The sequence below is a fragment of the Lactuca saligna genome, chromosome 9 (assembly GCF_052625555.1).
Source record: "Lactuca saligna cultivar CGN05327 chromosome 9, ASM5262555v1, whole genome shotgun sequence".
NCBI classification, from domain to species: Eukaryota; Viridiplantae; Streptophyta; class Magnoliopsida; order Asterales; family Asteraceae; genus Lactuca; species Lactuca saligna.
This window is the reverse complement of record NC_136425.1, coordinates 153,519,286-153,532,368: the sequence shown is the minus strand read 5'-3', so window position 1 is coordinate 153,532,368 and position 13,083 is coordinate 153,519,286. Positions and strand designations below refer to the sequence as shown.

Below are 13,083 nucleotides of genomic sequence, written 5' to 3'. Positions count from 1 at the left end.
TTGTACAGTTTTATCATTAAATAATAGTGTAAGTTGGTGCAGCTCGTACATATGGCAAATTTTATACGTTAGACATGTGCTCTATGCTTACTTGGCGCCACCTATACCTCATTTCTTACATATGCTTCTGCCAACTCACAGCACAACTATTCCATGACGTTTTCATTTTTCTATTTATGTTCATTTGTTAGATATATTGATATTGAAAAGTACATGTTTTTTATGTATTAAATACTATATCTTTTAGAAATTTATTTTCGTCAATGGCTATAATTATGAAGACTTAATGTACACAAAATTACTAGTCCTATGCAATTTTTGGATAATTTAAAAATATGCATGTTAAGAGTTTATTCTTGATCTTTAGTAAAAAGGAAAATAATAATCAACCACCAAAATTTCCATAAGTAGAAAGTTAACCGAAAATTCAAAGAAACAAAAGATTGTTTTCTCTTACTATGTACATTGAACCAGGCATCTTAACCCAAAACCCTTTGACTAAGTCTACATCCATCTTTGACTTTTGGGTTCATGATGCACCTAAACTACTAAAAATCTACTTCCCACCCCCCAAGAAACCACCTATTTACACTCACCCCCCTCTACTTATTCATTTCCATTTCAATGTCTATAACCCGAGCTGCTTGGTTGGGTCGGGTACCGGATAGCAAACGGGTCTGTAGTGTTCATGAAGCTCTGTGAAAATAGATACCCGGAGTTCTCCATTCTTTGACTTCTGATTTCAGTATGAAATTCATCGTCCGATGATTTAACAAACTTCATGTGCATGTTGAATGTCATATCAATGGAGGTTGTATTTAATGGATAAGTGTTTGTAACTGGATCCTGTAATCCAAATGCATTGATGTTTGCCCAATCGTAATTCCCAGAGTCGAATTTGTGAATGTCGATCTTCTGATCTTCTTCGTTAAATGTCATGAACTTGTCGTCAATCGCTGGAAGTGAATCAAGAACATCATCAAACTGAGATGAAGATGACGAAGAGGAATTGTGGCTCTGACCACCGGAAATTGTTTTGTGTACGCTTGAATTCTTCTTGTAGATTCGACAAAGCACCCAATCATCCAACTGTGTAAAAACAAACATAAAATTGAATTACGAATTACGATTTCAGAGAAAACGTAGAGTAAATCCACTTACCCTTAAGCTATTCGTCTTCTTCGGAGGATCTGAAAGCCTGTATTCATGCATGATCCAGTTAGTTTTTGACCCTTTCGGAGCTTTACCAACGTAGAAAACCAACGCCTTCTTAATTCCGACCTTCCTTCCCTCCGATATGATCACTTTATCAGTTCCGGTGGCCTTCCAGTAACCCGACCCGGCAACTCTATTGGGTCGAGACCCATTTGGGTACTTTCGATCCCTCGGGCTAAAAAAGTACCATTCTTTCTCCCCAAACATCGCCTTACCTATCAACAATCAATTATATTGTCACCATTAGTGATTAATCAATCATATTTCGTCAAATTTAGTGAGATCACAGCACTTACTTGGTAATTCCCATGGATCGAACTTATACAGATCAACATCTCCGATAATCTGAAGAGGGAAATCATGTCCAGCGACTTTCCGGCAAAGGTACTGCACCATGAGCTCTTGGTCGGTAGGGTAAAACCGGAATCCAGGCGGTAAACTCAGCTGAGTCGTCGGATCCGTCACCGGCACCGGATCCGATACACCCATTGTTATTTTTTTTGGTTTGTAGAGGGAGAAGAGAAGAAAGAAGAGGTGAAAATACTTATAAAAATATATATTTTTTTGAATAATAGTTAAAAAGGGCGGGTATATATAGTGTGAATAGGAGTCCACAGTATTAATGGTGGGGACCAACAAAAAAGAAGTAAAAAGTGGAGAAGTACAACCGAAGCGGCAAACCTTATCTAAAAGTGTCCAGAATCCAAATGCATGAACGTGGACAATGTGGTTTTAATAACTCCAAAACCACTTTTATTGTTTTTTTATGCACGTGTTGCATTCATAAATTTGCTATTCTTTACTCACCCAGAAACGACTTCCAGGTGTTTGCATATTTATTTTATCTTTTAAATGTCAACAAACTATTTAACAATATATACATATTTATTAATGTTGTTGTGCGAAATAGATGGTCATATCACGTGTTCATTAACGCTAACTGGTAGCGGGTAGCAGGTAACGAGTAGCTTGTAGCTTGTAGCGTTTTGTTAAACGTTACATGAAGTAGCATTTGGTTTTTGAGCGTTTTGTTTAAACAAAACGCTAGAAGCTTGTAGTGCCAAACAAGACTTTCTATTCAAAACAAAGTGTTTTATTAAACGCTAGAAGCTAAAAGCTCTCAAATGCTCTTAAACCCTCCGTACCGAATACACCCATCAAAATAAACAATTAAAGGGCTTCTAGCACAACCATATCTAATGTTGTCTTCCTTTCTTAAGGTGAAGTTCAAGTATCGTTGTGGACATAAGTGGATTTAAGAAGTAGTTTGCTAGTTTAGTAGTAGATTAAATTTGTCGTTTTAAAAAAATATAGAAATAAACCAATATACCATGAAAGTTTTTTATAGATATAGTTGGTAAATGAAGACATTAAATCTTTTAAAAATCATATTTATAGATTTAGGGTCACAACATTACTATACATGTCCCGTTAGACTCTATTCAAGAACTCCACAACATCCGAAAAATAATCAAATGTATCAAACGTGAAAGATATAAATGTGTATTGATTTTGCATCCACGATTTCTCATATGTTTGTTACTTTACATGATGCAACTTTAAAGCAGTCTGCCCCATAGTGAAAACACTACTCCTCAAACCTACAAAAGGGAAACCCAGTTTTTGTTTCTTTGAAACAACAAATATACTAAACTACTCATACATTATCCCACCTATGTCCACAACGGGACTTGAACACTCAGCCTCAATGAGGGAGGGCAACGTCGGATACTGCTGGGCTAAATCCACATATGCGTGTTTCTCTCATGTCTATCCAAAAATGTAAGCATCGGTTGATCTTCCTTCCAACGGGCCAGTTATGAAGGGCCATTTTTTGGGTAAAACCCCAGCACACCGGAAAACATCGAAAACAACGTCCCTAACCATATCGTGTCGATATTTGAAACACGTGATCTCTCTACAATGTATGACTTGCTCTCCAAAAGATTTCACACATGCATTGTGACAAACATGACAGATCTCGTCAACCTGAAATAATGGGATCATAAGGTGGTATTTGAAGATAGCACGATGCTCCACTGGTGACATATGTTGGTCAACACCATCAATAGGAATGACCATAAACAAATCTTGTACATATGGTGCCTGGTGACACTCAAAAACTATATCTTATATAACAATCATGTCAAAATATACTTCCATGTCCTTGATAATTTTACTAATAATGGAACTTGCCAATGCATGTTGGACTTTAGGAGGGACGATATCCTTGTTAGTGAAACCGCTGAAGTCAAAGCCTAGAATCGTATCACAAAGACAAGTCAAAACATAAACATAATTATAATCCATAGCATATCTGCCACTATCCCATAACATATGGTCTTACAAAACCCTCGGTTGAACCTGTGAGGCCAAAAAAGCATAGGAGAAAGCTTTTATCGCTGAGTAAAACCCTAGACCAGCAAACTTAATGGCCAATGAAACAAGCGGCCATTGGATGTCCCAAAGAATAGACCTTTAGAAACCGCCATGTCCTCAATTGATCAATGAAACACCCCAAAAATCATGATAAAAAATTCCATTTTTAAAACCATTTAATAACCCATAAGTCTTACAAAACATTGTTTCCAAAAAGTCATAACCATAAATCAGAGTATCCCAAAATTAACTATCAATAAAATATCCAATGATGATGTGTATGATCACACCTTCACCTTGCCCCGATTGTAACACTAAGTTTCGGGTATGTTCTTTCTTTAAGAAATTTTAATAAATTGGAAGTTGGACCTCTGGTGGCCATGACGTGGTAAGTGAGTCCCACAGCGTGGCTAAGGCATGAGTTTTCGTGGCCTTTAAGTTGGCGCCACGGTGTGGCATATATCGCCACGACATGGTCGTTGTTTAATGGCGAGCCCCTATTTAAGGGAATGTAATGGTGAGTGTTGCCCACCCTCAGCCTCATTCACTTTCCCTTAGCCTCCAAGAGAAAACCCTAGCCTCCTTTGCTTTCTCTTGAGTTTGTATGTGTTTTGAAGAAGAAGAAGAAGGCCATTTTGAGCTTAGTTCCTGTAAGAAACTCTCATCATCTATCTTGTGCATGTTTTTGGGTTGTTATGAGGCCTCAAAATCTAATCTTTATGCTTTATATGTATAAATCTAGCTATTTTGTCCTTATATCTTCTTAGTGTGAAAATTTGGATGGTTGAATCTCATAAAGTTGGCAACATTTATCCTTGTGATCATTATAGTGTTATATGTTCATATCTGAGGATCTAGGTAGTTTTTGGTCCCATTCTCAAGTTTAAGCCTTTACTTCCATGTTTTTGCCCTAAAATGGAAGGGATATGCATTGGACATGCAAGTCCATAAAGCTGTGATTTTTAAGGCTTAGTGGGTGTAAGAAACTCTTCTAGAAACTTTGGATGAGCAACTCTAGAGGTTGGGATCTTAATAGGTGTCTTGATGCATTTAGCCATCCTTAAGTAACTATAGTTTGGAATCTTCACTTGTTGAGGTGTCTTGATGGATAAAGTTGGACACTTTATCCATCTATGTCATTAAAAGGACCAGATCTTAGCTTTAGAGCCCTTGAAGTCGTTAGAAATGATTTATAAGATTAAGATTTCTAGAATGGTCCCCATGGTGTGACCTAAGGTTGCCACGTCGTGGCGACTCGGTTGCAACCCATCTGCTATGTTGTTTAACAGTCACGACGTGGTCAAGGGAGGTGTTACGACATAAAATTTGTGGTTTATACTTTGCTTTTCATAGCTTTTAGAGTTCCCGACCTAAGTACCAAAAACATCATGGTTTTGGTGTTGTGTGGACCGAAATCTCTTAATGATTTCGGTTGGGCTTCGGGATGGGATTTGTATTAGGTCTAGGTATATATTGTTTTGTTTAAGTCATGTAAAATGAGGAGTACATGATAGTCATATCAAGTTCAAGAGATAAAAAGAGAGAGAACCGAGAGTAATTCATCATCTTATGTACTAGACTATTATCAATATAGTGTGCATTGAAGATTTGATAAGTGTGTTATTATTTCATATTTACGAGTTGTAACATTCACTTGATTGGGATTCCGCACCAATTATAGTGATTTATATTGATACGCAAATTGGGTTTTACAATTGGTATCAGAGCTTGGATCGGTATCAATCGATTTGGCAAAGTATTAAACATTTTTTGGATTTTTTTCTTGGTGGTTTTGAATTCTTTTTGAAAAAATTATTGCCATTATTCTTCATGTTCTTCACTACATTAGAGAGTTTGATTGAGTTTGGCTTAAAAATATGAAAATTTCGTGTTTTTGGCATATTTTTGAGGTCTTCGGTCAAAACCTACGAGTTCTCAGTGGCCAACAATTGATTTTGGTTAGGGCTTGTGAGTTCTTGGCGACCATCAATTGATTTCGGTTAAGGTTTGCAAGTTCTCGGCTAGTCCTCAGACACTCCTTCGTTCTCGGTCTAACCTTCAGAGCTTTTGGTCTTTGCCTCACAGTTCTCGATGGCGGTCCCTCATTCTCGATTAGCTCAAAGAAACTTTCGTCTTCGGTCTGCGTTTTCGGTGCGAGTCTTCGGTCAACTCTAATTCTCGGCTAAGGTTCTAGGTCAAGATCAAGAAGCTTTGTTTTCAGTTTTAAGCCTTGTTTTTGGTCTAGAAGCTTTGTTCTTAGTCAAAGTTTTTTTTTTTTTTTTTACTTCAGACAAAAGGTTAACCTTCAAGGTTCTCGGTCAACATAGAGTTGACCATTGTTATTCTCGGCCTGAGAAGCATTTATTTTTGGTAAATAATGAATTCTTGCAACAGTACCAATGAAGCCTCATGCTCTCAGTCATGTGAAGCTAAAAGTAAACATTATCGCGATCAACATGATTTATTAATTAGGGAAATTGAGGACCTTAAATATGAAGGTTATACTCTCAGGAAGGCCCAAAAATCCTTAAAGAAAAATTAGAGGCCCAAACCAAAGACATAAAAAGGATTAAGGAAGAATACAACACTAAAATGTGAACACTATAATTATGCTCAAGAAAAGATTGTCAGTCTAACTATCGAGCTTAACACATTAAAAATTAAGTTTGAGAATGCAGAGTTTAATTTTAAAAATTTTGATGTGTCAAGTAAGAAAGTTGAGACAATAATTGAAAAACAACTTAGATGGAAAGACAAAAAGAATGTTGGTCTAGGTTATGATAGTGTTCCTCCTCCATTCAATGATAACCACACTTTTACTCCATTGACTATGGAAAAATAGCAAAGGAAGCACATCTACAGTAACAGTATGGAAAACATACTATAGTTGAGACAGTAGATAATGATAGTGTGAGCGATACTAATGTTTTTACCTCATGTGCAGATAAGGTCACAGTGCAAGATGGGCATGAGCAGAACAAAAATAATTATAGTTTTGTTAAAAATGATTCGAAAACTTGTGATGCAATGAACGATACTAATGCTTATGTTTCATGTGGAAAGTAACAGTGCAAGATGGGATTGATCAGAACAAAATTAATTCTAGTTCTGCTGAAAATGCTTCAAAAGCATGAGATAACGCTACAAACAATCTTAAGCCTCATAAAGTTGTGAAGCGGTCTACTAAATTTTCATGTGCTTGTGCTTGTGGAAGTTCATTGAAACAAACTTCAATTAGACAAGGATCAAGTCACAATCTTATTTATATGAAAAGGCATATTTGTTTTAACTGTAGGACTCCTGGTCACATTGCTAGAAATTTCACACATCGTTCATATGTTCCCTACTATGATCAAGATTGGTAGAACGTGCCAAGGGGGAGATCTTCCAAAAGAAATCCTTTGACATCACGTTCACGCAATGGTGACTGGAATGCTAAAAAGGCCAAGAATCAGATTCCCAAGGACAAGAAGGGCATGTCAGACAATAAGCGTAATTCAAGAAATGGTTCAGCCAAACCGAATTTAGTGAGGTCGAATTCATCTCAAGGGTCGTCCTCTAGTTCATACCCACATTACAAGCCCAAATCAAAAGGTTGTCCTACCCCAGAGGCTAGTGAGAAAGGTCCCTTTCAGCTCAACAAGAAAGTACCCAAACCTAATTACCAATGGATTCCCAAATGTCATATTTCAAAAACAACCAAAAGTCCTATAACTTTTTCATGTTCTTTTTATGATAAACAGGATATGTCATGGGAAATAGTACCTTATGTAGATAGTAATGGTAAGTCCAGTTTCAAATTGGACTGGGTTCCAAAAACCAACTAATCCTACACTATGTGTCGAAGCAGATATGGAGGAATATCATCAGACTTCGGTATGTTGATAATGGCTGTTCCAGGCACATGATATGAGACATCTCTCATCAGCATGGCATTGATAATTTTATGGAGAGAATGTGTCCTTTGCGAGGAAGGGAGAAAGAAAAGATCACAAATGGGGATCATATTTAACGGTGTGATGAATTTTGAATGTGTTAACTTCGTTCCGAAATTGAGCACAGCTGAGGCTGAATATGTTGCTGTCTCTGCGTGCTGTTCTCAGGTCATCTGGACGCAACATCAATTGCTGATTTACGGTTTGAGTTTCTTGACTCTTCTCTTCTCAGTGATAATAATGCTGATTTTTAATTGTCCAAAAACCAATTTTTCTTAAAACCAAGCTCGTGCTTATGGGATTTCTTAAGATGATGCATTTCAAAGACTGAAATTTCTTTTCGATTTTATTTAGTATTTCTTATTTTCTTCCATTTTCTTTTGATAATCTTTTGGGAAGTGATATGAAGTTTAGTGTTAAAGGGCAATCTGAAATACGTGTAATGCACTGAAGCAAAATTTTTTAGACTTTGTGTTCAATGTGCTGGTAGGCATGAAGGATTCAAAATGAAAGGACTAGACATTGTTGACAATGAAAGGACATGAAAATGTTAACTCTTCTAGACTTAGATAGTTATATTTGGACTGACTATACGATGCTTGGATAGATTGAGCAGTGAGATAAACAATGGAGCATGCGAGATACATTAAAGATACTTATAATCTAGAACTATGGCTCAACACTTCTTCGACGTACGGACTTATGTCCTTAATTCTGGTGCTGATAAGGTGACTGGGGGGGTTCTGATAAAGTAGGTCTATGTGAAATTGTTTTTCTTTCTTATCCTCTATGTCAGTCATATGTTGCCCCCTTTGCGTGATTGGAAGAAATCCGACCTGGAACGCAACATATGCATCACTATTTCTATGCATCTCACTATCTATCTATGCCAATCATATGCTGCCCCCTCTGTGTGATTGGAAGAGATTCAACATGACACAACATATGCACCTTTCTATCTCTCTATCCCTCTATCTATGTTAGTCATATCTTATCCCCCTACGTGATTGGAAGAGATCCAACTTGGAATACAACATATGCATCTCTATATCTATCTTCTCTCTCAAATAATTGAGCACTCACCTAAAGTAAACAGCTCTTTGGAAATTCTTGATTACTAGGGTATGTCGTGAAATGGGGAATGCGTTCTAGTGCACTTAAAATTGAATTGGTTCATGACTAAAGGTTGACTGTAGATCTCGCTGCTGAATTTAAATGGACAACAATATCCTTGGTCGTTGTCAGCAAAATGGTCTATTTTGTAATATAATTTCAATGTCTTGTCACTTACAATCTATCCAACTTGCAAATATCCTTTGTGTTTAAGTGGACAACAATATTGGTGATTGACCAGATATATTCATGTAGGTGTGTGCTGATAAACGATATTAAATTGCATGACAAATTTTGATCCCAAAATGTTTTAAGTTTAGTTATTAAAATATGTTTTTTTGTTTTATTTTATTTTTTTTATATTTGTTCATATTTTTCTTCTATGCACAAATTTAGGGGGAGAATTAAAAAAAAACCACACATAATCATAAAATCAAAAAATTAAAAAATATGTTTATTTCTGTTTTTATTTATTTTTCAGAAAAATCATAAATCCAAAAACATTGTTTTGAGCATATTTGATACTTATTTTTATTCTTAGTTGTTTTATTGTGTGCTAAGTTTATTTTTATTTTTACTTTTATCTCAAAATTTCATTTGTCTTAAAACGCGAATTCGAAAGGAAGAAGAGATTCAAGGAGATTATATCAGAAGAAGGGACTCAATGGAATTATTTGATCATGGAGAAGAAACATGGAAAGGAATTGACGGTCATTACACTTCATAATACTTTCATAAGAATTGAAGGCTTGCAACTGTACAAAATGTCAGTTAGACAGTATATTTCTAAGAACTATCGTATTTAAGGAATTAAAAGTATGAAATTGTACAGAGTGTTAAAATTGGTCTTGTCAGTTATCTTTACCTAAGAACTGTCATAGCACCAGAGCGATTCACCTAATTGGGAAATAGATATCACCGAAGATCCTGCCTAGGGTCTTGACAATCTCTTTGTCATGCAAAACTGTGGAGACTCAAATGTATTGTCGGATACATTCTTCGCAGTTAAGGAATTAATGGTTTAGGCACCAAGGCGATGCACCTCGCAAGGCACGATTATCGTTAAACGTCTCACCAAGGGAAAATCAACTTGTTAAATTGAAAAACTATATTGAGATCTTTGATCGAGGATATGCAGGGGCTAAAATCAAAAATAGCCACGAGTAGTTCTCTGATACTCAACAAATCATATTGCATTCCTCCGTGTTCACACATATACTATGAGTAGTCTCCATCTGAGCAAAGGCTAGGTCCTTGAACAACTGTGGTGAGAAGAGTCTTTATGACTCTGTGATCCACATAGACTTTTTAGTCATAGTTATTTTTAAGACGCATCTATGATCTACGAAGAATATTCATTCAAAGGAAATAGAATTGAAGATTATTTTTCAACACAAAATCTTTCAACCCTAGAAGCAAGGTGAAGTTGTTTTTGAAGTTATGTGACGAATTGCATTGAAGCCTCCTCATTCAATTTGGTGATATCTTTAATCTTGTTGAAGTTATTCAGAAGAATTGGTCTCTCTGTTATTATCTCTAAAGTTTATCAAAACTGAAAGTGTTGATTTTCAAGAACCTTTACAAGAAGTCTCTATAACGAATATGCGTTCAAAATCAAAATTTCAAAAGGAAGTCCAACTGTTCAAGATAAACTAATTGATGTAGAAATTCATATGTTCATCTTGAAGTTATGAAGAAATCGAAGATAAATGTTGAAATTCAAGAACGAAGAGAAGATTGAAAGGAAAAGAAAGATATAAACCAAGGGGGAGATTGTTAGGACATAAAATTTGTGCTTCATACTTTGCTTTTCATAGCTTTTAGAGTTATCGGTCTACGTACTGAAAACATCATGGTTTCGGTGTTGTGTGGACCGAAATCTCTTAATGATTGTGGTTGGGCTTTGGTCTGGGCTTTGTATTAGGTCTAGGTATATATTGTTTTGTTTAAGTCATGTAAAATGAGGATTCCATGATAGCCATATCGAGTTCAAGAGAGGAAAAGAGAGAGAACCGAGAGTAATTCATCATCTTATGTACTAGACTATTATCAATATAGTGTGCATTGAAGATTTGATAAGTGTGTTCTTATTTCATATTTACGATTTATGGCATTCACTTGATTGGGATTCCACGCCAATGATAGTGATTTCGATTGATACGCAAAATTGGGTTTTACAGGAGGCCACGACGTGATCAACTAGAATTAACTTTGATGTTTGACCGTTGACCGTTGATTTTGACCAACTTTGACTTTAGGTCATTTGGGGTATTATGAGTAGTAGATTAGGGCTTGGCCCTGTGTGTCGTACTTGAGACCTATAGAGCCAGTATTTAGAGTAGTATTCAGTTCAACTATCTTTCGGACATTGAGGTGAGTTTTCCTTAATGTACTTGTGGGTCAAAGGCATCAAGGCTAGCCCATAGATTATGTATCCTGGTATATAGGATTTTTTTACACTATAGTGATTTGTAAATTTGTATGATTATATGTGTTGTTATATGATTTTTCTGTTGCGTATGTCGACATAATGCGGTATGGGCTGAGGCTTTAGTGCTATGTGCATAAGCCGATAGACCGGGGCATTCCAGTCTGATGACTGATTGGGCCGAGACAATCCAGTCTGATGACATTGAACCGGGTGTAATCAAGTATGATGATTGTGGACCCATCATTCATGATTATTTATGTTCTATTGTGTGGGTTATTTTAAGGGAACCCACTAAGGTTTGCCTTCTAGTTTGATTTATGGTTTCAAGTATTTCAGAGGATAGGGGAAAGGCGAAGGCTTGATCATGCACATCATCTTAGATTTTATGTGTTTTTATTACATTAGTATACTCTGATTCATGATAGTGATTTTGGAAACTTGTTTTTGTAAAGTTTATGGATTTTGAAATAGTTTTAAAAATGAAAATTTTGCCTTAATTTTTGGGATGTTACAAGTTGGTATCAGAGCCATGGTTTTGAGAGAAATGGATGAGCATTCATGTGAATCCAGAATTAAAATAAGTATTTGTGAAATTTTCAAATGATTTTTAAAAGTTTCGTCAAAAAGTAACTAAGGATGGATGCGATGTGTATGATCAATCGGAGCAAGAAAGTATTTCCCCAAGATACCCATGTTGTTATTTGCTTATTATGGTAAAATTGCATGCTAGTTTATAGGCTAAGGATCTTTAGGAATTGCATGCTAGAATTTCTTGAACCAATATGCAGGATATCCTAGGAGAATTTCTTGTATGCTAGATGGAATAGACATCATTATTGTAGTTGCTTAGTGTATGCATTATAGCTATACATAACTAAGATTTTATAGCCTGAGAATGTTTGATTTGGATTTATTTCCTGATCCTTGTTTGGTTCTGGGCTTAGGGTAGAATCGATTATTTGACTATCTATAAAATCTTGTGTTATGCATGATTAGCATGCACACGTGGTTGTAGGGTTGGTGGAAGTTTCATGACCGAGTATGGTTTATAACAGGTCAATGTGAGGTTGGATTAGCCACTCCCGATGGATTATGTATAGGATGTATGTGTATCCTAGATGTTAGGTTTTCTGGTCAGGTGGTCCATGATGACTCCTTGAGACATATACAGGTAGATATGGAAGGTAGTATGGGCCCATACTACTGAAAGCATAGGACCCGTATGTGTAGCAAGGAAGTCACAAACCCCAAGGGTGTAGCTTTCCGTAATTATTTTAATAGTCTAGATTATGGCATTTTTGATGCATCTTTTGTTTCATTTTCAGTATGGTGTACATGAGAGGTTCTGGACTAGGAGATGGAACCTAAGAGAGACCAGGTTTCACAGATGACGATATTTGGGAGATGATCGCCACTCGGGTGACCGTGGCTGTTAAGGAGGTGATCATGGAGGTCTTTGGGTCAATCAAGACTACAATGATTGAGCTTTTTGACGAGCGATATGCCACTTTGACTGAGGCTACTGTTGTTGCAGCCACAACAGTTGTTGCTGCTGTGGGGGTTCACGAGAGAGGGTCAATCCAGTATTGGGACTTCAGCAATACGAAGCCCCCGGAGTTCGATGAGGTCAAGGACCCGATCATGGCTATGAAGTAGATTTCTGATGTGGAGGATTGATTCTTCACTTGCGCTTTTCTGGAAGACTGGAAAGTCAGGTACGCATTGAACCTTCTTTGTCTGGGTGTGAAGGATTGGTGGAGTCTGGTGACTGGTTCTTCTACTCCTGAGCAAAGGGTTGTTGTTACATGGGGGTAGTTTCTCGAGATGTTTCGCACATAATATGTTCTTCTGGTGGAGAGGGAGAGATTGGATCAAGAGTATCTTACCATGAGGCAGACGCTGAGCTCAGTGACGAAGATCACCAAGATGTTTACTAAGAGGGCTGTTTTCTACCTGGAGTACTCTACTTAGGCGCAGGTCCAAATGCCATCATACTTGTGAATGCTCAAG

At 36.7% G+C, this 13,083-nt stretch overlaps 1 protein-coding gene across 1 annotated transcript; it reads right to left on the bottom strand.

Annotated features, from left to right (window-relative positions):
• Positions 1-426: 426 nt before the first annotated feature.
• Positions 427-1,783, bottom strand: LOC145016463 (NAC domain-containing protein JA2L-like). Its single transcript, XM_078974772.1, has 3 exons — positions 1,512-1,783; positions 1,162-1,430; positions 427-1,089 (listed from the first exon to the last, which is right to left on the bottom strand). The coding sequence occupies exons 1-3, from the start codon at positions 1,702-1,704 to the stop codon at positions 622-624; spliced, it is 930 nt and encodes a 309-aa protein (XP_078830898.1). The 5' UTR covers positions 1,705-1,783; the 3' UTR covers positions 427-621.
• Between the last annotated feature and the right edge of the window lie 11,300 nt (positions 1,784-13,083).

Excerpts from the sequence above, each read along its gene's own strand:
- LOC145016463 (XM_078974772.1), bottom strand. The coding sequence starts at position 1,704 with ATGGGTGTATCGGATCCGGTGCCGGTGACGGATCCGACGACTCAGCTG. Across the intron at positions 1,431-1,511 it reads CGATCCATGGGAATTACCAA|GTAAGGCGATGTTTGGGGAG; the intron begins GTAAGTGCTGTG and ends GATTGTTGATAG. Across the intron at positions 1,090-1,161 it reads AGAAGACGAATAGCTTAAGG|TTGGATGATTGGGTGCTTTG; the intron begins GTAAGTGGATTT and ends GTTTTTACACAG.